Here is a 23,203-nt window from a genome sequence, read left to right as displayed (position 1 = left end):
TGTGCTTGCCCTATTCCCGCAAAATTAAAATTAGTTCTAATTAAGTAGAGGTTAACCTCCGTGCGAGCTGCAAATTAATGGAATGTGAGATTAACTTCTCTTGCAGCACTGGAGGTTCTTGAAAATTACTTGGAAATGAATGTAGCTGTGTGTGGTTTGAATTTTTAATGTATGTTAATAGTTCAGGTTTGAGCTAATTAATTTTCAATGACAGCCCTTTGATCTTTTCTTTTTTAACTTCTACTTCTGCAGCTTAAAGTGTACCTTTCCAGCTCTTTTTGTAGTGAAACGAATTGGACAAAAACGCATAATATGATAAAAGCACCCTAAATACAGCCTGAACTGCATCCGTGCTGAAGCTTGTCTGGTCTCCATCGTGCGGGCTTTTGGCGTGGGGTCCCCTCTGCCTCTGCCTTCCGGGGTCTTGGGGGAAAGGAGTGTATTACATCACCCTGGTGTGAGTTTGGGGGGGGAAAACCCATTCTGTGTCTGCTTGTTTTTGGCGGTAGTAATTTGGCTTTGCCTTTAATTTTGTTTCAGAAGTAGCTTTGTCTTCTCGGGGCAGCCGTCCTTCTCTGTGCAGCTTTCCCTGTCGCGGTGCCCAGGCGAGAGCCAGCGGCTCGTGCTCCAGTTTGGCTCGCCCTGGCAGGGAGCGCTGCAGCTCCTCGGGGAAAATCCAGTAGGACCCTGGCGGGGCCCCGGTGTTTGTGCTCGCAGCAAGCCCGTGCTGCTTGGGGGTGAAGTTGGGGGAGCCAGGGTTTGTGCTAGGATGGGGATTTGGGGTGTAGCCCACCAATTTGCCCTTCTGCAGGGGGCGGTGTTGGACCAGCCGCTTGAGTCATCATTTTGCAAGTAAAATAGCAGACATCCTCTCTGAAGTTTCCCAGCCCGTGCAAGAGCATTGACCTCAGGAGCTGGCTGTGTGTGAAGCCAAATCTTCTGAGGACGGCTGTTCCCAGCCTCCTTCCCCTGTGTGCTCCTGAGCCACGGAGACCCTCGCTCATCTCTGGGTGCAGATCCAAGCCTACCTGCCTGGCTCTGCGCCGGTGGTGCTGCTGCTGGCACCCCCCTGCTCGGCCTGCGTTGGGTGGGAAGCTGTGGTCGTGCTGTTCCCAGCTCCTTATCTCGTGTTGCAGGAACTGGCCAGGGCTCGGTCCCGGGCGCCATCCAGCCGATGGAGCCGGGTCAGGCTTTTCCCTTCCCAGCTCGGGCCCCGTTGTGCGTCTGTGCTGGTCGCTGCTCCTGGGGCGCTGACTGCAGCATCCCCGGCCCAGGGAGGAAATCATTCCTCCCGAAACGTCCGGTCTGCCCTCACACTCCCAGCTCCAAAGATGAGCCCGGTGCTGTTTTGCTTGCTGTAGCTGCCGAAGGGGCTGCCGTGGCAGTGCACCTGAGGTGCATTTGACATCTCGCCCCTCATGGTGCTGGCTGTGATGCTCTTGAGCAGTGATGGGGGGCTTGTGCGTGTCCAGGAGAGCAGAGGTGGTGGGAAATGCCGTGCGCAGCTGTAATGGCAATGCTCCTGGGGTGTGTGTGTGTGTGTGCTGCCCTGCTGGGTGGTGGTGCTCCGTTCCTTGTCCGGCTGTCCTGGAGCGAGGTGGGTGCCTGTCTGTCTGGGACGTGGGGACAGCGAGGCGGCTGGGGCTGGAGAAGGGTCCTGCTGTGCTGAGCCCTCCGCGGGGGCCAACAAGGCTTTCCTTCCGCTCCGCGGGGCGGGGAAGCTCCCTGACCTTTCGTGCAGATTTGTTTCTGCATTACTTGCCCTTTTAGCGCATGATTGAAAACAAGCTGTAGGGATGCGGCCAGAGCTCCGCAACTGAGCTGCCGGGATCAGTCAGGAGCGTTTCTCGAAGAAACAGAGCAGAAAACGAGCGTGTTTTAAAAGAGTAGGTTTTGTTGTTGGTGGTGGATTGCCTGCCTGCGTGGAGATGAAGACCCAGCTCTGGGTGCTGCCATACCAACTTATCAGGAGAGTCGTGACCGCTTGTGTCACTGTTCAGCACAAGGAATCCCAGACTGGCCGAGTGGGAAGGGACCTCTGAAGATCACCCAGTCCAAACCCCTGCCGAGCAGGATCCCCTAGAGCACCTTACACAGGACAGCATCCAGGCGGGTTTTGAATATTTCTAGAGAAAGAGACTGCACAACCTCTCTGGGCAACCTGTCCCAGTGCTCTGTCACCCTCCCAGTACAGAAGTGCCCCCTCATATTGAGCTGGAACCTCCTGTGCTTCAGTTTCTGCCCATTGCCTCTTTCACTGGGCACAACTGAAAAGGGACTGGCTCCATCCCCTGGACACCTTCCCCTCAGATATTTATACACACTGATGAGGTCTCCCCTCAGTCTTCTTGTTTCCAGGCTAAACAGGCCCAGGTCTCTCAGCCTGTCTTTGCCAGGGCTGAGCAGAGGGGGAGGATCACCTCCCTTGACCTGCTGGCAACACTCCTCCGAATGCCCCCCAGGATCCCGTTGGCCTTGTTGGCCACAAGGGCACATTGCTGCCTCCCGGTCAGCCTGCTGCCCCCCAGGACTGCCAGGTCCCTCTCTGCAGAGCTGCACTCCAGCAGGACACCCCCAGCCTGTACTGGTGCTTGGGGTTATTCCTCCCTAGGTGCAGGACCCCCCACTTGGTGAACTTCATGGGGTAATGGAGCTCGAATGCCCCCCGGTGTGGTGCTGCAGGAGGCTCTGGATGTGGCCCCGGGGGTGCCTGCTGCAAGCCTCGTCCCCTGACGGTGCCAGCGCTCGCTCGGGTAGGCAGGAGCAGGGGCCAGCCCCGGCTCAGTCCTCTGTGCCAGGCTGCGGGGACAGCAGTCACTGGTGCAGAGAAAAGGCTAAAACCTTATGAAATCGTTATATCTGAGGAGTACGTGACCTATTCATCTGTCTTTAGGCGTTGGGCAAATATGGAAGAATATTGGATAAAACACTGCAAATATTTGTAGTTCCCTGAGGGAAGGGCTCTGAGAAACTTCAGACTTCCTTTTCGTGTCACGTGCGGTCCTTTTTTGCTCTGCTTTTCAGGTACAGACCTTGAAGTGCTTGGCAGAGGGAGGAGGCGAGCCTCTCCTAGCCAGGGAATTGTAGGGCTTTGCCTCCTGGGCCCCGCATCGTGCTGGTGTCTGGTGCTGGGGGCTGGCTGCGTGTGGCGGGTGCTGAGCCCCTTGCCCAGGGGACCGATACCGCAGCCACACGTGGAGTCTCACAGATCCGCTAGAGCTGGGCCAGGTGGTTTTGGAGCCGGTGGAGGGACTTCTGTCCTCCTGGGCAGTGCCCCTTGGGGCAGGACGCGTGGTGGGAGTGTGTGCAGTGCTGGATGTTGGAGCGCCTGGGGGCTGGACACGCTGCACCACAGCCGGGCATCAGGTTTTGGCCGCTGTTCGCTGACCTCCGTCTCTGCTGCCGTGAGTTCAGTCCTTCCATCCTGCTCCTGTGGAACTGGGAAGTTCTTCTGTGTGCGTGCACCGAGCAGATGGTTCAGGGTGGGAAACTTCCAACAGCTGAAGAGGTTGGCGAGGGCCGTGCGGTGCCATCTCCTGCCGCAACGCTTGTAAAAGCCGGACACTTAAAAGCAGGGAAGCGTGCAGTTTAAGGAGATCATAAATCTTACCTTGCCCTCATCGCAAACACAAAATGTGTCCTTCACACCTGGTGCAAAGAACAGTGCAGTTTCAAAGGACCGTCAACTCTCCCTTTTACTGGGGCATTGATATTCAGGCTCAGCTAGAAATTCTCCCCCCAAAGTGACAATTGCAGCAAGCCTGATCCTGGCAAAGGGGCTAGGTGCGAGTAACTTGACTTGGTGTAACCACGGGGATTACTTGGGGCCCAGTCCAGCGGCAGCAAAGTCACAGAGCGTCTTGCTGTAGGCCGAACTGGGTTCAGTGAGTGTAGTGGGAGCGTGCCCAACGGGTGTGCGTAGACGTGCTGCGCCGGGAGTCTGTGGTCAGCCCTGTGGGGGGGGCAAAGCGGTTGTGTGCTTATGGACCCGCAGGTTTTGTTCTGTCCGTTAGCGTGTCACGTAACCCGAAGTGAGAGGGGATGGGTGGGGCTCCTGAGCCTTTGCGTGTCGTCCCTGTCCCGCTCCATCAGCGAAACAAAGTACTGCAGGCCTCCGGAGCTGGGGACTGGCGTCACCCCTGCAGGGTGGCCTGGCGGCCACCTTCGGCGTGGGGGCTGTGGCATTGACTCGTAAAGCTTTGCTGAGGTTTTGGGTCTTGCTGCTGATCCGGGGGTGCCCTGGGCAGGGCAATGTCAGGGCCTGTAAGCGGGTTTGGGAAGCAAACAGATTGGCTGTGCGCATCTCCAAGGGCCTGTTTGTCCTCTGGTTAGTTGTACCTGGTGGGTGTCCTGGGGCTCCCGCACTCCGGGGTTGTGCAGTGAACCTGTGATTTCAGCCTGTTTGGGAAAACTTCAAATGTCAACGCTATGGTAGTTATGAAATTTTCTACTATAGGGTTCATTTTCAGGTAGAAGTTTATATTTGTGCTTCCCTGGTTTTCAGAGATGTCCCTCTGCAGGCATATGGTAAGCTAGGACCTTTGGTCCTTATAGCAGATGTCTGTATATGTTTATATACCCACCCGTGTGCGGTTCTCCCTCCCCCTGCTCACTGGAGGTGCTGAGCGTTGTGATGAAAATGGTACGAGATTGTTGTTTTGTTCTAGCCTGGGTTTAAGCCATGTGTTTGAGAAGCAATATGTGCTCCGAATGAGGGACCTTTGTAAAACTGCAGTGTCTCAGGAGCTCTCTACAATCATCTTTGAAAAACATCCATCTCCTCCTTTTCTTTTTGCTTTGGATTTCTCTCAAGCTGAGTGCTTTGGGGTTTTGCAAATGTCAAGAAGCAAAGCCATAGCTTACACTGGGATCACAGAGCGTTTAGGCAAAGCCCTCTGAAGCCGCCGCGCGGCGATGCTCCCGCAGGCTGGGGCAGAAGCGTTTGGTTTCGTCGGCTGCGCTGATCCTGCGTCGGGGTGGGCGATGGCTCTTCGAGCTCCGCTTGTGCTGTTGGTCAGAGCAGCAGAAGGCTGCACCAGGAGCTTTGTGCTGGAGGATGCTGCAAAGCATCAGAACCAAGAGCCTCCCGGGCTGGCTCTGCCGTGGGCTCTGGGTGCGTGGGTCGGCGTGGTGCCAGCGGGATGCGCCTGGAGAGGGGCCTGCAGCTGCTGGCGGTGCAGCGCCCGGTTCCGTGTGCTTGGTTCCCTACTGGTGGCACTCAGCGGCTGGAAGAAGGCTCTTCTGGGGGCCTTAGGGACAGAAGGCGAGGGGTTGGCTTTGCGGTCACCTCGGGACTGCTAGCTTTTGAACAGGTTGGGGTTTTATCGCTGTTTGCAGCGCGTTGTGTAGAAGGGCAGCAGGTTTGTAAACAGCAATGAGAAAAGTAACTCTGCTTGATGTAGTATGCTGGAGCCAAGTGGCTGGGAGGGGAGAAACTTTCCTGGGATGGGAGAAACTTCAATAGCCCAGAAATATTTTTGTTTACTTCTATGTGAAAAAGGAGCTGGCAATAAAGTGGGCTCCAAGGAACTTCCCACGTGGGCTGCGAGCCTGAGCTAGCAGGCAGCGGGTTTCACCGCTCCTCCTCTAAACGTCAGACCACAAAACCATCTCGAGGTGAGAGAGCCCTTTCCCAACGGCCTCAAATGGTTTCATGAATTTCTGCTTTGTCCCAGACCCAGAAAGGCTGCTGGAGGTTTTGGCAGGCAGGGACTGGCACCGACTCCCGAGCAGCTGCACTGGTGGCGGCCGCCCTTAATAGCGTGCGAAGGGGAGGCGTGCGGAGCGGCGACGGGACGGGGCAGTGCGCAGGGGATAACCTCTGCTTTCGCAGAGGGGAGGCAGTTTCCCAGTTCTCGATTCCGTCCCTGATCTTAGGCTCAGGGTGGTGCTGGACTGCAGCTGGGCAGGGGCTGCTGGGGGTCCCCACGCCTGCTGGGACCGGGGCCGGCTGAGCGTCCAAGCGCGGCAGAGCAGGGAGGTCGGGGAGCAGCAGGAGATCTTCTGGCCCCGGAGAAATGCTGCTGTTGACGCTGTTTTTGTTGCAAGTCAATGATTCATTGCCAGCTTTAACGGTAGAGCAAAGCATATTTACTCGCCTTGTTTGGACGGATGATAATCGCTGGATAAGAAACTGTCAGATGGGAATCAATTAGAGGCTTCCACTCTGCAATGAAAGATTGCAGTTGACATCTGATGCCCTGTGAAACTAAGTAAGGACAATGCTGCTATTTATACAGCTCCCCTCCAGTTCCTTCCCTTATTCTCCTGTCATCCTCTTTGCTCTACTGCTGGAACTTTGACCCTCTGTCAGCTGCTCCCCGAGCAAGTGCCCGTAGCGGTCCTTTCGCAGTCCTTTCGCGATTCCTGGGAAGAGATCTTTGTGTTGGCAAGGGGTGTGCGTGTGGGTGGGACAGCAGAGCTGGAGGAGCGGTGAATGCCTCTTCCCTTCTCTCCCCGGGACGAGGCAGCGATCGCAGAAGGCTGGGTTTCTGCCGGGGGGCTCGGCACAAGGAGTGGGGTTTGTGCTGTGGGAGTGGGGCTGGGTGTGTGGCTGTACCTGCAGCAGGGGGCTCAGAGGGGGCTGAGGACGGGCCGGGTGCTGTTTCTGCCCTGGGTTTGCTGCTCTGGGTGGTGGTGTGGCCTTTTGCTGCTCGTCGCTTGGTTCCTTGGTGTGTTGGATGGTGACAGGGCTTCGCCTGCTTCTGCTGGGGGCTGCCTCGTGCCAGGAGCGGTCGGGGGCTGAGGACGGCCTTGGCAGTGTGTACGTCGTGTGGGGAGGTGGGATAGGGCAGGGAGGCGATGGCTCTTCCAAACAAAGCCTCTGCTGTGCTGGAAGTCCTGCAAAGCTCCCGTGTTGGGGCGGTCATGGTCAGCCGGTGTCACCATGACATCTCCTTGCCTACGGCCGAGCCAACGCTGCCGGAGCCGCGGTGAGTCAGCGGCGGTGACTCAGGAAGGTCACTGGGCGTACGTGCCCTCAGGGCAGGGGGGGGTCGAGCTGCGTTTGATACAGCTTGCTTGAAAGCCTCCTTACCAAGTGGGGACGCTTCGCCTTCAACGGGGGCTTCTCTGCTCGGGTGCCAGCAGGCTGCTGCCGCGGGGAGCCCTGGCTCATCGGAGTGAGCCCCAGGGGTGCGGGTGCTGTCCTGGGGGCTGCAGCGCTCCGAGGGGCACGCACGAGTGAACCGGCTGTCCACCTGGGAGAGACGACCCGTCCCAAACTGAGCATCCATGTGGAAATACGATGTCGTGGAGGAAAGGTTTGCAATGGGCTTGCCTCTTTGCTTTCTTGCTTGGTACCATATTAAGTGCACTAAAGAGCATTTCCCTGGAATATAGCCAGCCCTGAACATGAATGCTCTTGTCACACGTAAGGGAAAAGCTTTTTAGTGAGGTAAAATGATTAGCTATTCTTACCTAGGGACTTAATTTTGAGGCTGGTTGAAGCTCTGAGGACAGGCACTTGATCTTATCTTAGCTGCTTTCTCTCATTTTTCTCCCTTTAATGATACAAAATAATTTTCTGTGTCTCTTTTGATTGTTGGTTTTCCAAGTATTCTCCAGTGAAGGCACAAAATCCTGTGGGAACTTCAGATGTGGGGCTTGTTCTGTGACACGCGTGGAGCTGTGCCGTGCGGATCCCTTGGGAAGAGCCTTTGGGTTTGCAGGATCTCTGATCTGCCAGCTGGGACCTACCCTGCCAGCAGGGACGTGTGTTAGGCTTGGCAGAACCAGGGTGAAAACCAGCCCTGCGCTCTCCTGCTGGTGCCTTGTCTCTGCGGCACGTTGGCATGGGCTTGAAAGAGAAGAGGAGCAAGTGAGAGTGCTTCAGGAGGGGTCCTGCAGCGGCTGAGGTCAGCTTTTGTTGGCACAATGGCTGCAAGTACCGGGCCCAAACCCAGCGAAGCCATCCGGCCCCAGCACCCCGTGGTGGGAGCTGCTGAGCCTTGCAGGATGGAGCTGGTGGCGTGTCCGTGCTCACGGGCAAGGAGTGGGGGCGAGCAGGGTCTGCAGGCCCAGCAGTGTGTGTACCGCTTGGGTGTCCGTCCCTGGAACTGGACGAGGCTGATCCCGTATGGAAATGTAAATGTCTGGCCAGGTAATAATTAACTGGGATGGCTGTCCTGGTGAATGCCCCTCCTGGGGTTACACTGGGTCCGTGCGGCTGGTTGTGCTGCCTGCACGGAGCTTGGTGTGCCCTCAGCGGAGCAGGGCTATGGGCAGGAGAGGCGAGGGCTGGGTTTTGCCCTCCTTTCCTCCCCTTTTCCCCGGGTACTCTGCTGCCTGCCCTGGCCGTGTGTCCTGGCTGCGCGAGCCGGGCACAGCCTCCGCTGCGCTCCCCGTCCCACTCCCAGCGCCCGCATCCCGGCGTGGTGCCCGGTCGGATCTGCCCGGGGGAATGCGGGGCTGCAGGATGCGACCTGCCCCGGGGGGCTGCCCGCGCCCGCCCGGCCTGCCTCTGCCGGGAGCCACCGTGCTGATGGCTTTGGCAAGTTTATGCTGTTGATTTTTGCCTCTGATGCCAACATCAGGAAGCATGCTGAAATAAATTAAGAGGAGGGCTGGAGGAAAGCCAAAGCCTTTCCGTGGCTCTGGCTGGAGAGCTGAAGGAGTGAGGTGTCTCTGCCTCGGCTGCTCTGGGCTGCAGGACGGACCGAGAAGTGGCTGATGTGCCGTGGGTAAATTAATCCACACACCTGCGAAATTGTAGCTGCACAACTTAGTGATGAGCTGCAGCTTATCCTGGTACGACTGCGAGATAAGGGCATCGTAAAAGTTTACAGCCGTAATAAACGGGTCCTGATGTAAGGACGGTGCTGTTCTTTCACACCGCTGCTGGGGTGCTTCCTGGGGAAGATAGGCAGCTGGCTTCTCCCTCTCCCGGCCTCCAGCCCTGGCCCCGGCTCCCCCTTTGCTGCCGTGGCTGGAGGCCAGCGCGGCTCTGGCACTGCCTGCTCACACCCTGCTGCCGGGTGGGAGCGCGGGCACACGCTGCTTCCTGCTGCCTGGGGACCGGGCTGCTGGCGCAGAGCGAGCCTGGTGTGTCACGCTGCTTCTCACCTTCTCAGTGTTTTAGCTGGTAAGTCTTTTAGCCGGGGCATTGAAAAACCGCGGATTTTCTTTACTGAACGTTATGCTTTGCTTTAAAGCTCCTGGTTGGCGTCAGCTCTGCCAGCGCATCCCATCCCGGCTGGCGGCACTCCCAGCAGCGCAGACACGGCCACGTCCCCGCGTCCGTGCCCCCGTGCCGGCTGCTGCTGGGCTCTGCCCTGGCTCAGCGCCCAGTGCTGCTTCCCAGCCTCTGGGATTTCGGTGCCGAGCGTGTGCTGCGCGGAGGTGAGGTGTGCTCACGCCGTGGGGGAGCCGAGGGGCAGCCCTGGTGCCTCCGGCCCCTTGGGGCTTGGTGGTTGCCTGGGTCTCGCCCCCTACTCGGCCCTGGGGGGCTGCGGAGCTCTTCCTGCTGTGTGGGACGATGCTGGATGCTACGTGGTTGAACAGCCTGCGGAGTCTTTTTGCTGGCAAGTTCTATAGGCATGGCTTGGGTTTCTGGCTCACACGTGAATTAATGAGTAGCAAAGCTTATTTCTCTCTTGTTTTTCATATGTGCATGGTGGTTTCATGGGTTTGATTGTGGGGTTTTGTGCTGTATGAAATGGTGACAGGTCACCGGGGCAGTATCTGGCCTCTGAGAGCCTGGATGGTGTAGATAAAGGGAGTGCTGGGGTGGGTGATGGAAATCAGCGATCCCGTGATAGAGCCAGGTGCTGGGGTAGGCAGTGCTGAGCCCATCCCCAGGTCGCCACCTGACACGCACGCACACCATGTTGCTTAATGGTGATCTTGTTTTGTACTCCAGGACTCGCTACCTGGTACTTCAGAGCTGCAGGGCCCTGCTGTGTTTGTGGGGGGGCTGTGCTGAGTTTGGAGAGGGGAGCCCTGTCCCACGGCTGTGCCGCCCCACGGGAGCCGCAGCAGAGCGGTGCCCGTCGCAGTGAGCGTCCTGCAGGGCCCTGCGTGCTCTGGAGGCTGTCTGCTCCCTGTCCTGGGTCGCTGGCCTTCCTCCTGGAGGAGAAGACACAACAAGCAAACACGCTCTGCGTAGCTTGGTAGCCAGGAAGGGAACGGTTGAGGAGCTGATGGCGTTTTTATTGTCAGGCTTTGCTGTGCGTGTTCACAGGCTGTTTGTTGCACAGGTCCGTGTAGGGTTGTTGTCCAGGCGTGGCTATTGTGGTTGGTACGCTCCAGGGTGACTGGCCCCTGGGGAGGATGCTGGTGGTGGTGGGCCCTTTTCTGGAGCTGCTGGGAGAGGGCTGGCCTCTGCCAACCCCCTTATCTGTCCCAGATCACCTTCTTGTCCTGCGTGTGCCTGAACATTGCTTCCAGGAGGATCTTTTCCGTGATCTTGCCAGGCACAGAGGTGAGGCTCACCGGTCTGTAGTTCCCTGGGTCCTCCTTTCAACACTTTTTAAAAACGGGAGCGATGTTCCTCTTCTTCCAGTCACCGGGAACTTCTCCTGACTGCCAGGGCTTTTCAAATATGATGGAGGGAGTCTGGGACGCCTGGTGTTTGTCCCCACACAGGGGGAACACAGCACACAGGCGTGCAGCAGGGCTTGGCACAGGGGGATCAGAGCTCAGCTGCCACGGCTCTGCTGGCGTCCCCTCCTGTCCCTGCGAGCTGCCTTTGGGATCCCCCTACCAACCCCTTCCCCAGGGGCGAGGTCTCCTTAACGGGCTGTTGGCGCAGCTCACGGTGCAAGTGGCTAGAGCAGTCAAATAGGGAGAATAAATGTCTGCTCTGCAGTTTGCTTTTCACAGGCTGGTTCTTGGAGTTGGCAGACGTAGAGCGCTAATGAGAGTGCGGGGGAAGAGCTTTGCTTTGGGTAGGAAGGCTCTTCCCTGCAGGGTTTTGCTTAAGTAAGCAACTTTATGAAGTCTGGGAGGACAGCTAAAGCTCTGGGCTATTAATTGATGCTGGATTTAATCCATGTGCAGGTCAAAAAAGAAAAAAAAAAAAAAAAGGAAAAGATAATTGTGCTTGCGTCTCGTTACCCTGCAGTTCTGTGCAGCAGCTGAATGGTGAAGGAAGAGCCTGAACAAACAGCTGCCCGAACAGCGAGGTGCTTCGGTTGCTGCCTGGGGAGGAAGTTTGTGCTCGCGTTCAGTCCGTGGTGTCGGCTGCGCGGGGACGTCGGGGCTCCGGCTGGCACCATCAGGCAGCAAACTCTGCCTTGGGAAGGACTTTAAACTTTAAAAATGTGATGTGTGTGCATATATGTATCTTTATATATAAAAAAATATATAAGGCGGGAGGCCAGGGCCCATCGCCCCCACCTGCTGCTCCCCGGGGCACCGTTACTTCTTTGGGATTGCGGTGGTCCGGGGGGAGGCTGCCGGAGGTTTGGGAAGAGGTCCCACGACTCGTTCCTACCAGAAAACACTCTGACAGAGTAGACATAGAGCCAAAGAGCTCCTCAGTGTTTACTTTTTATTTTTAGAAGACAATAAGCGAGTGGATCGGGCTGCAGGCGGAAACGGTGGCTCTGAAATTCAGGCCCCCCCCCTCCACCCTTGTCAGGAAGCGCACGCTGCACGTGCGCCCGGCCGGGATGCTCGCAGACAAAGAGTTTCTTGATGCTTTTTTCTTCCCCCTTCAGCTCCCTCGCCTCTAGGCAGAAGATTTGCCTGCTGACAGACACACTGGAGGCTTGCACGGAGCCGGGCTCCCTGCGCTGGGGGAGCGCAGCTGTGCCTGGCTGCTTTGTTAGCAGCCGTTTGCCCCGGGGCGGGGAAGAGCTTCCCGATTTTCCTTTCGGTTGTCTTGGACTGGGGAACGAAATCATCGTCGGTGTAGCACTGGTGGTGGTGAGGACGGGGCTGCAGGGGCTCCCGGGGCCGTCCTTCCTGCACACAACGCGGTTGGTCGTGGTGCCCAGCGGGTCCCCAGCACGGCTCGAGGCCGTCGCGCCGTTCCTTTTGCTCCTTCGCCCCTCGGGTGCTGCGGCGAGGCACGGGCTGTCCTGGGGAGACGTGTTCCTGCGGCTTGGTTGTGCCTGCTCCTACCAGACATCCCTGCCTGCCACCGAAATGCCCCCGTTCTCCTTTTGCCAAAAAGAAGCCGTAAGACCAAGCCGAGCATAAAGGTGTGTTCCTCGCGGCCGTGCCGGCGAGCGGGGCTGCGGCGGGAGCTGGGTTTGTGCTTGCTGGCTCCCCGCTGGGCACGGGGGCCTGGCAGCGCTGTGCTCGGCCCGGTGCCTGCCTGGGTGGTGGGCGGCTTGCTGTCTGCTTTCCTCCGGGGCTTTCTCCTTGCCTGTCGTATCTTGTGTTTCTGAGGCCAAGGAGCCTCGTATGAAGCACGCTGTGGGCAGGTGTGTGGTGGCAGGTGCTGTGGTGGTGGCCAGCAAGCCCTTGCAGGGGCCGTGTGCTGCTGGGGACGGGCTATTGCCGCGGCTGGAAGCTGTACAGACAATCAAAGTTCGTGCAGAGAACGACGAAGGCTCTTTCACAGAGCCGGGACTGCCGTGGCGTGGCACAGCCCGTGCTCCTCCAGGGTCCCCCTGCCCTCGGGCTCCTTGGGTCTGCATCTGGCTGCCTGCCTCTGCGGGCAGGAGGTGGGCATGCAGGCAGGAGGCGGGCACGGCCGCGAGCTGGGAGCGATCTGGAAGAGCTGCTGCTGGGTCGGGGAGGCAGCGGCGCTGTCTGGGTCGCCACCAGCGGCACGGCACGGCTCCCATCCCGGCTGCGTGGCTCGCTCCTTCGTTCCCTGCACGGGGAGCGACCGCATCGTGCTTGTAATGAATTTCCTCCCCTCCCATCCTCTCAAGTTGGCAGGGAAGGGAGTAGCTTGTTCTTGAGCGCTTGCCAGCCTTAATAAAGCAAGTATTTGGCATGGGCTTTGTGGCAAACCAAGTTCCTGCTGGGCAGCAGCGCGGAGGGAGAGCGGTGCTGTGTCGCCATCTGACCCCCGCCGTGCCTCTCTGCCGTGGGTACGGAGGGGGACGCTGTGTCCGTGAGTAGCTGCCTGTGTCCCTCCCTGCGCACTAACGCATCGCTGCTCCCCCTCCAAGCAGCGGGAGGCTTCGTAGCCGGCAGCAGCCCGGAGCTGCCAGCTCTGCTCGGCCGTTCCTTCCTCCTCCTGCTCGACAGCTGCCGGGAATGCCCGAGCAGTGACCGTGCGGCTCCAGCTTCCTCCTCGTGAAGGTGCTGATTTGGTGGCAAATGGGCACACAACTCTTTCAGGGACTGTGAGTTAAAAGCAAGAGGAAACAACCCAAACCCCTGGGAGTTCTCAAATAAGTCTTCGTTTCTTCTTGGCAAAACATAATTTCCCTTACTTTTCCCTGAAGGGAGCTCCTGAAGCAGTTGATTTCTGTGCTGGTTTTGGCTGTGACCATTTCTTGCAAAGAAGTCAAAATCATTAAGGTAAAAATCAGCATTTGCTGGGCCGGTGACCCTCATTTTGCGAGTAAGGCACAAGGTTTAGCTATAAACATAACAAGCTGACGAATTATCGAAAGGTGTATGAGTCAAACCCCGTTGATAAAAGGCAGGTGGGGCTGTTTCCGTAGGGGGTCCTGCACAGGCTGCCGGGTGGGTTACAGTCTCCGGCCATTGGTCCCAATGTCCTAGGCTATGAAATGAATCCCCCTCCAGGAGCAGCTGCTGTGATACTATGGGACCAAACCTGCCCCAGCGCAGAGCTCTGCCCCCATCTCTGTTGGCTGAGAGATGTCAGCCAAGACGTAGAGGGGCAGAGAGCAGCTTTGTAAGTAAATGCCTAGCTCTGTCGTGCAGTCTGGGTGTGAACAGTAGTGCTGCTGCCTTGTCAGGGTGGCCAGGAAGGGTGTGCATGATGTTTTCTTCCTTTTGTAGGTCATTTTAAGGTAAATCAGAGAGCTGCTCTGCGGGCTTGCCTTTCTAGTACCTAATTTGTCCAAGTGATTCTTACGTTGGGTAATGAGCTGGAAGATTTTCCCAGTGCTGAAGGGCAAGCCCCTTAGCTGCCTCATAAATTATGTTTCCCTGGCATCTTTCTCCATGTCCGATGCAGTGATTAGAGCACTGACTGCTTGGCTGAGGTTGCAGTCCCCAATTCGCAAGCGGGAAAATGTTTCTAGCTGAAACCGGGGTTTCCAGGCTTCCACCCGACAATCGGTCTAGATTTTGCAAGACTTTTTCTGAAGAATTTTTGGCCAGATGCTTTCCACTGTTTTAGCACCCCCAGCCAGAACAGGAGCAAAGGAAAGTGGTTCCCCTGGCCGGGTGCGTCAACACGAATCCAGCGGCGTGGTCCTGGCTTGGCGAGGGCAGATCCCTTGATTAGCAGGGGTGACGGAGGATGCAGCTCAAATATTTCTTTTTCATCAGCGTCCAGCTTTAGTGAAGCAAAATAAGGACTTGTGAATAGCGTTCTTCATTGTGTTCATTTCTTTTCCTGAACAGATTTCCCCAGTACTATAAATGCTGAAGCAGAAAGCAGTTCCGCAGTGGAGACCGAAGCTAGACAGATATTTGTCTGAATTTCAGTGATGCTGAAGACTGGCAGCTGCCTTTATCAGTCTATCATAGGGCAAATCTGCAACAGGCAGCTTAGTGATATGTGCATTAAGGCTGGGAGGCTAAAAGCAAAGGCACTTTGAGCAGAAAGATATGAAAATGGAGCGGTGTTGTGATGTGTCGGAAAAAGCAGTGAGAAGTCTATTTTTAGGAGTTTTTTCCTCTATTATCCCTAATGGAGGAAGACTTTATGCTAAAGCTTCCTCTTGTTGTAGCTTTCTGCATTTCCCTGTCCTGCTGTTTTTTTTTTTTCCTCCTGTGGGAGGTGGTTGCTGCTTCTGCCTCGGCTTTTTAATGGGGCATCTCATCTCTCTTACCATACCAGGTTTCAGGCTAATGAGGATATGTCCCTGTAATAATAGATGAGTGTCAGCCTGGCAGTAAGTAAATGCATTGGGTGTTCTTGCCAAGCCATGCATATTTATTGAGGTCAGTAGGAAGCCCTAATATATTTTGGCTGCTAGCGCCAAATGGAGGGGAGGAGGCCATATGGAAGTAAAAGCACGTACTTGTTGCTCACGCATCCACTCTTTCTGTTGAATAAGAAACGAATGTAATCAATTAGCTAATGTAATCCATTATCAATCCAGGGACTGGTGATCGTCCAGGAAGAGGACAGCACACCCCGGTTTTGTTTCGGATTAGTATCGGAGGTACCAGGTGGCCTAAGGGAGGTTTGTGTCCTCAGCGGGAGCGTGGGTGCTGTCGTGCAGCAAAGCTCTGCCCGTCGGCAGAGGCAGGGCGCCGCGCCGGTCCGCATCGCGGCCTCTCCGGGACAGAGGCAGGGTCTAGGTTAGGCCTGGGGGGATCACGGCCAGGGGGCCCCACTGCTTGGGCGGGCAGCGAGGGCCCCGGCCGCGGGCTCGCAGCCTTCCTTCCCCACGTCTCACCGCCTCCAGGGATAAATGCCGGTGCTGCAGTCGGGCGCAGTGCTTGGGCGCGGTGCTGGGAAGGCGGCCTGTGTTTTGTTGGAGTAACGCAACGAGACCTGGCTGGGCCTGAGATGGGAACGACAGGGTTTGCACCACTGATGAGAGCAGCCTATATGCAGCCAAACCTGGTGATTTCACTGCAGCATTTCAGTCGATTATTTCAGCTTTCCGTTGGGAGTGCTGATTGATGAAAAAATGTTCTGATTCCCGTTATTTCTGGTCAGGTTTTTCGCATTGAGTTGAGGGCAGGATTCCCCTGCTCAGGGGAAGCGTGCACAGTGCTGGGCTGCCCTCGGTGCCCTCGCTGGGTGCCGTTAAAGGTTTCCCGTGGTTCAGATCCATGCTGGGATCACCCGAGAGCAACGTGTAGGTTGGAGGCAAACCCAGCGTCATGCAGTGAGGACACGTGGCTGCTGGCTCCCCGCGGGCAAGTGGGCTCTCCCCATCCTGGAGGCTCCAGCAATAAGCAAAAATGGGAAGGGAGGAAATGGGAGAAAGCCTGTTGTCCTTGGGGGGTTGCGTTTGTGTTTTTCTTCTTTTCATATGGAAATCATTCCTGGCACGGACTTAAGTTCAAGTGCTGGGAAGGGAAGGGATGGGATGGGTCTGAGAGCACGAGCGCAGAGCTCTGCTCGGCTTACCCCCGAGGTGTGCCAGCCCAGGCTGGAAGGAGAACAGGGGTGGTAAATGGATCTCGGGAGGGATGTGCCCCACCACGCCTTACCCTGACCTCCCCAGTGGCGCAAGGCTGCGCTGGGGGGCTTGCGCTTCGTGCTGAAGGGCCTTGCGTGCACAACCGAGTTGAGAACCGTGGTGGGACCCCCAGCTCGTCCCACGTGCGGGCAGATGGGAGGAAGGAGCGCTGGCGACTGCTGCGGTCGGGTAGGTAACCTCCGCCTGGGAAGCAGCCCAAGCCCAGGCCCCAGTGGCCGAGCTATCTGCTCTGTTCCCCAAAGCTAACTTTGCCTTCGCGCGCACAAAGGCCGGTTTGTCTCCCCCGCCTTGGCAAGGCTCACCAGCGGCTAACGTTGGCTTTGTCCTCTGCTGGCCCACGGAGCTGCAGATGGGCCCGGACAGGCGGCTCCTCAATGCCGGGATTGTTCGCGGCCGCCCCCGCCTCGCGCGGGGGGATCGGGCAGCGTGCGCCTCCCAGCCCGGTGGGTGCCCGAGGGGTGCTGGGCACCCCCCTGCGAGGGCTGCGCCGCTCCTGCCGCGGGGCAGAGCGGGGATGGAGCCCCTCGGGGGGCGCTGCCTGCCAGGTAGAGGGCCTGGCCTTCTGCCCTGCTCCTCTCCAACCCCCTGCCCCTTTCTGGGCTGTTTGCCCGCGTTTGTCTTGACACGTGGAAGAAGTTAGAAGATGGACTGTGAGCAGGGCTGGACCTGTGGCGCTGGGGATCAGGGCTGGTTTAGCACGCGCGAAGAGGGGGAGAGCAGGTTTCCCCAGCGGCCCTCCACCCCAGGGCTCCCAGGGCCCCCACGGTGCGGGGTGGGCGCCTGCCCAGGTGGGGGACACGAGATGGCAGTGCCGCACCGTGGTGCCGCTGCTCACACCGCAGGCTCGGTGGCAGCGGGGTGCACTGGTGCCCCTCGTGCCCCAGCACCCTCCTCCTGCCCCGGCACTCTCCTCCTGCCCCAGCACTCTCCTCCTGCCCCGGCACCCTCCTCCTGCCCCGGCTAGCAACGGCCTTCACAGGCCCGGGTCTTTTGGGGTACCCCAAAATCAAGCTCGCTGTCTCACGGAGGACACATCTTCAGCAAACAACCGATGGGTTTCCTGCAGGGCTGCTGGTCTTGCTTGCTGGTGCTGTGAAATGTGATGCTCCTGGGGCTTTTTCTGCGTTCTCTGTCCGTGGGTTACAGCTTTGGGAATACGAGGAAAAAGTCCTGCAGAAGACGGTTGTATTTTTTTTAAATTTTTTTTTTCCTCACCCCTCCCTGTTGTTCTGACCCGCATATTCCTCACTGTGTTTGCTGAGCTGGCTTAGTTAAGGACTCCACTAATTTCTGGAGGATTAATTAGTCTGTGAATATGGGGAGGGGAGGGTGATGGCTGCTTCTGGGTGCGTACAAAGCTCCCGATCCCGCTGGCAGGGGGTGCCTGGCCGGAGGCCACCCCCGGGTGAGGTGCTGCTGGACCTGCGGCTGTGCCTGTGTCCCTCCTGCAGCCCCGCCTGGGCCACGGGGACCCGTCGGAGGGAGCGCACAGCACGCTGCTCTTTCGGGAGCCCCTGTTCACTTAAAGCCGTGCTGCTGTGCTCGGCTCGGTGATGATTCCTCATACGTATGGCAGCAGCAAGTGTTTTTCAGGTTGCAAATAGCTGCGTGCCCTAGGGAGCACATAAAGGAATGTATTTCCTTGATCTCCGCAGGCCCTTGATGTGCTGCTGAAAGCAGATCCCCTGTTTAACAGCAAGGCGAGGGCAGGTTTTCTTTGCTTTATCTGCTCCTCTGCTTCCCTGTGCTGTTTTGGGAGGAAAGCCTACAAAGAGGCTGTCAGCAGCAGCCTCGCCGCTGTGTAAGACAGCGATCTTCGTGCTCTGGGACTCGAGCTGCATCCCCGTTTGCTCACTGGGACGCTGGGGCCCCTTGCTGGTGCTGCGGGCCCGGGGCTGTGTGACTCGTGGCTCTGCGGGCAGAGCTCCTGGGGTGATCGCCTGCGCTGCGCTGGGCCGTTCTGCTGCCGTGCGGCTGTCTGCACGAGGGGTTTGTCGTCACCGGCACCTCCGTGCCCTTGGCACAGCCGTGCCAGGAGGAGCCCGAGCCAGGGACGGGGTCCTGCACGCCCCATTTTTAGAAGGCATCGCAAATACCTGACCTGCAGTGAACTGGCAGTTCTGGAAGTAACAGTTGGTTTTCCTTTTTTTTTTTTTTTTCCTTGTGTTTTGGCAGAATCATCGCAATAAGCAGTAAATGATTTCATTAATAACCTGCAAATAGCTGCTCACCAGCTGAGCCGCGGGATCTGTCTGTAGGCTTGCTCCTAGACGGAAGGGAGCTGCCAAAAAAGTGCCAGTGCTCTAGCTGACATGTTTAGCTAATAAATGCCGTGGGCAGAGCAGCAGCACGCGGCTGCTGGCGCCGGCTCCCGGGGCTGCGGTGACCTGGCTGCTGCAGCTCATCCCCAAAACCAGCACTAAGGGGGGCTCTGCCCCCACCGATCGGGGTTGTGGGTGAGCAACTGCTGTCACCCCCTCCCCAAAGTCCAGCTCAAGTGCGTGCCCACAGGCTGCCGTGTCTCCTGCGCGGACCACAAACTGACGTGGCTTCTGGCTTCTCTATTTTCCAGCTCTCCGCTTTTCTTGCTGTTGGAGGTCAGAAATTTGGGGGCATCCATGCTTTGGTCAAAGCAACTGTGAATGTTAGCCTTTATTCCCTTCTGTCAGTCCCCGTTGGCTGGGTCCTACGGAGCCTGCTACAAGGGCACGAGACGTGCGGGCAAGGAAGTGTTGAGAGCGCGATGGGCTTGGTCTCACCCTGTGATGGGGGTCCAGTGAGACGAGCAAAGGACTGTCCATGGAGCAGGGCCCTGCTGGTGCACCACCTGCTGTAGGAGAGCACACAGGACTGTCCTGGATGCTTCTTGGCTGGTATAATGCACAAATTTATGTATTTTCAAATGCATGTGCCATGCTGCCGGGCTGTGCATGAGCTGAGCCCAGCCCTGAGGCAGTCCATGGACTATTTATTGCCTGCCTGGGCACCAGGGATGGTCCTAGGGCCGCACCAAGGCTCTTCGGTGCCTTTCCAGGTTGCAAAGCACCTGGGGTGTGGGGATCTCAGCTTGAGTTCTCTGAGAAAATAGCTCTAGGTGCATCTTGCACGGGTGGTTTTGCTACACAGAAGGGCTCTGCAGATGCAAACGTGAGCTCTGCCATGTGAGCTCTTCCCCTGCATCGGTTTCTTTCGGTCAAGTCTGATGTTTTACTGGCTGGGTTCAGTTGCGGTGAATGCTCTCAGGAGATGTCGGAGCTGAATTTAATGTAGCCAGCGTGCTGCTGCAGTCTGCAGTGCAACACAGCTCATCAGAAAGAGGCACCCTGAAGAAGGCTGTTAAACTGCGGCTATCTGCAAAAGATAAGAAGATGCTTTAGCATATGGTGCTCCTGTTGGGGTCTCAGCCTGTGCTCCTTCGGTCCCGCCGGCCCTGGGTGAGCGAGTTGCGATTAATTCCCACTTGTGCCAGCTCACGCTTTGGCTTCCCAAGGTGCCAAGGCACTGCCACCCTGGGGACCTGGCGTTCCCCTTGCTCCTTTCTGGAAACCAAGGCCCTGGGAGGTGTCAGAGGTCTGGCCGCTGGTGGCCCTGCGAGCCCCTGGATGCCGGTGGGGACCAGCGCGTGGCTTCTGGCGAACGTTGTTTCCCTCCTTGCCTTAGAAGCAGGGGCCGTCTCGCTCTCCACAGGCACGGCTGTCTGCACATTCACTTTACTGCTAATGGAGCTGCTGCTGTACCCATTGGTTCCCGTCTCGGGAAAAGGCTCACGAGAGCAACTGCAGCTTTCCCTTTGCTCTACAGAGCCTATTTAGTTTGCGCGTATTGCTGCAATGATGGCTAGATTTCATCAGACGAGAGGCGCATCTTTCTTAATAGCCTGTGTAATTTCTTCCAGAGGGACGCGTTGCATTAAATCTTTAATCCAGCAAGCTGCTAAGGGACCCCACTCAGATGCCCTGCATTTGCTGCTGATCTCCTGTATGGCCCTAATGCTGCCCCAGGGGCTTTACCCTATGGCGTGGCCGGTGCTGGTGCAGCGAGTCCTCGGTGGAGAGCCAAGGTGGCAAAGGTGGCATTGCTCCCGTGCTTTCTTCTCCGCCTCCTCTGTAAAGTCCCATCCTCTGTGCTCCAGGGAAGGCAGGTAGGTCACCCTGGGTCACATCAGCCGGGGTCTAAGCAGCGTGAAATAAACTGCGTAGGGATTGAGATGCGGTGGTGCAGGACCGCTGCGAACAGCCCTGCTCAGGGAGGTCACCGCTGCCTTCGATTTCTTTTCTTCCCTTCCTCAGAAATCCCCGCTTGCCACATCTCCTGAGGAGCTTCGGGGTTGCCAGCTGTCATTTTGGATGGATTTTTCTATAAAAAGCCTCTTAAAAATCTGCCGGTGTGCTGCTGAGCCTGATGCTGCCCGCCCTGCTCCTGCGGGGGGTTCTCCAGGCGGGACGGGCGCTGCTGGGCACGTTGTGGCCGTGCTGGGGACGGGAGGGAGAGGACGGCGCTGGTTCAGCTCCCACCGCCCCGTCCTGCTGCTGCAGCCCTGACGTTCGCGTTGCTTTCTGCGTGCCCTCGCTTGGCCGGACTTTTTTCTTCCTTCCTCTCCCGGCTTTCCATCTGTGCAGCCCTCTGTGAGGCAGGGAGCAATTTGGGAGGAAACCGTGTTCATTTTTCACGCTGAGCCACCAGTGCAGCTGTTTGCTGTATTGACAGTTGCCTTTGATATACTTTTATGGAGACGGTGACCTGTGAAAGAGTGAATCAAAGGCTCGAAGCTAGTGCCTGGGGTGTACCTTAATACAACACGGTCTCACCTTCTGTTCATCTGCACGTATCAGGCTGTGACATCTGCAAATCGGGCAGAGTTCTGCCATGGGATGCAGCTGACCTGAGAGGGGCTTGAGGGTGGCTGGGACGCCTTCAGCTGGAGGAAGGTCTGCTCACCAGGCTTGCAGAGCTTAGCTCCTGCAGCAGCAGTTCTGCGTGAGGCCTGTCTGATGAAGATGATGCTTTGATTCTTTATTTACCGCTTCTTATTTTCATGTTATCTGCCCCCTTTTAAATGTCTTAGTTCACCACACCTCTGTGCTCGCGTGGCCAGGCTCCTGGGATGTGTGAGGCCAGCAGAGCCCATCCCTTGCCCTGCTCCGGGGCTGTACTTGGGACTGGCCGCTCCTGGGGGCATTCCCAGAGGTCTGGGCCGTGACCACAACCAGCAGGCAGCAGCACCCAGCGCGGCACATCAGACCTGCTGCTGGTGCTCGGTGCTGACGCCGATGCTCCAGTGCTCGGGGCTGACGAAGTGACTGTAACGTGAAAGCTGCTTAAATTGCTGGAGCTGCCCTATTATCGGTTAATCTTATTCCTGAGCCCCATGGGGTTTCTTGTGCTGTTACAAAGGCATTCATCCATGAGGCTTTCACAGGTCTGGCTGCTCGGATCGCAGCTCACTGCTCTGTGTGTCTTGGCCAATATTGGCCTGCCAGGTTGGAAGGGTACGGCTGGGGTGGAAACATTGCGCAGGTTGGGCAGTCACGCAAGTGACTCCAGGGCTGGGACTCCCAGTGCTGGGTGTCTGGGGGCTGCTGCCTGTGGCGGAGCTGCTGGGAGCATGGAGATGAGCCTGAGATGCCCTGCTGATGGGGAAACCCAGCAGTGCTTGGTTTGGGTCTGTCTGCACGGGTCCAGTCCTTGCATTTCACGTGTTGACCAGCTCAGACTCCGGGTGCTTTTGGAAGACTCCAAAGAGAATGAGTGCTCGTGTTTTTGACGCTCCTGACTTCGCAGAACTTCTCCCAGGGTTTTTGGGTGTGATGGGTTTTTCCCTGCGTGCCTGCTGGCCTGTGTGGGAGTGGGTCTGGGGCGTGCAGAGCCAGTTGCTGCTTGCATTGTCTGTGGAGGTTGCAGTGGGCTTGGTGAGGGCCTGGCGGTGGAAGTGACTGCGGAGCAATGAGGTGTCCTGGCTGGGGAACCTCTCTCAAGCACCCAAAGCAAGGGCAGCCCTTGGTAGGAGGAGCTGCTGGGTTCTGGGGGGGTCACGCAGCAGATAAGGAGCCCGCAGGGACCCGGGTCCCTCAGGGGAGGGAGAGCAGCACCTTGGCTGTGCCCGAGGCCCGCAGGATCGCGTGTATCCGATCGTAACCGGGCGTTGCACAACCGAGCTGCACCGCGAGCTCTGCCCGCCCCGGGGCAGTGACGTCCAGGGCGATCCCCTGAGGCCGGGGCCTGGTCCCTGCCCCAGTTCCTTCACTCGGCGAGGTCAGGGAGCTTGGAGCCGAGAAGGAAGCGGGGAGCTCAGCTTCTGCCGTCGTGCTCGGCCATGATGCTCCCCGCAGCTCCCACGTACCGCCTTCGCAAGCGTCGGGTGGCGAGAGAGCGCGGGGCCCTGCCCCAGGCGCGCCGGCTGGGGGCTGGGGGTGCTGGGGAGGCCGTGCCGCAGTGCGGGGACCCGCCGGACGCTGACCGGGGCGGTGCGGCGCTCCTGCCCCGCAGGTAACGCCGCTGTCCCCGCTCGCTGGGCTGTGGGAGGGGTGGGCAGCGTGTGCTTACGACAGCCTGCGTGCGTGGGGACGCTCCTGGACGCGGGAGCACACGTGGGAGGTGTGGTGAGGAGCCCGCCGTGGGGGAAGCGGTGCTGGTATTTGGGTTTTTGGCACGAGGAGCTGCGCCTCGTGCTCCACCAGCTCCTCTCCAGCGGCGGCTGGTGAGGAAGGCCCAGTTTTGAAGTTGTTAGAGCTTCTGAGCGAGGGGTGCGTCTTGTCTTCCGCCTGCTGGCTGTTTCCCAGCCCCAGCTCCGCACAGCCCAAGCCCTCCACGTCAGCCTGGTGAGCAGAATTGCCCAGCTGCTGTGCACAGCACTCGCCGTGGGTTTTTTTTTGCCTGTCGCATTGATGCGAAGGGGTTGGGTTCGGGGGCTGTGGTTCTGGAGCCCCTGCCGCCCTCCCCGTTGGTGCTACCCCTGCGGTGAAGCGCGGCCTCGCCAGGGTGTTCCTAAGAGCTGTTGC

At 57.9% G+C, this 23,203-nt stretch overlaps 1 protein-coding gene across 14 annotated transcripts in view; it reads left to right on the top strand.

The window, feature by feature from the left end:
* Positions 1-23,203, top strand: part of LOC106033340 (ankyrin repeat and fibronectin type-III domain-containing protein 1-like) — a 213,237-nt gene that overhangs the window by 25,454 nt on the left and 164,580 nt on the right. Inside the window, exon 1 of one of the 14 annotated variants that reach the window (XM_048061923.2) lies at positions 11,670-12,146. The exons of 10 other annotated variants lie outside the window; for them this stretch is intronic. Coding sequence is in view for 3 of the 4 variants with exons in the window: in XM_048061854.2 (XP_047917811.2) it covers positions 20,036-20,346 (311 nt within the window). In the remaining variant the exon portion in view is untranslated. Of the gene's footprint in view, positions 1-11,669; positions 12,147-20,022; positions 20,347-22,463; positions 22,692-23,203 lie in introns of those variants that run through there. 3 more of the 14 variants (XM_048061854.2, XM_048061866.2, XM_048061869.2) reach the window with 3 other exon arrangements.

Source organism: Anser cygnoides, chromosome 15 (genome assembly GCF_040182565.1).
Source record: "Anser cygnoides isolate HZ-2024a breed goose chromosome 15, Taihu_goose_T2T_genome, whole genome shotgun sequence".
In the NCBI taxonomy this organism is placed as follows: domain Eukaryota; kingdom Metazoa; phylum Chordata; class Aves; order Anseriformes; family Anatidae; genus Anser; species Anser cygnoides.
Note: the sequence above shows the minus strand (reverse complement) of the source record. Positions and strands in the feature narration are given on the sequence as shown.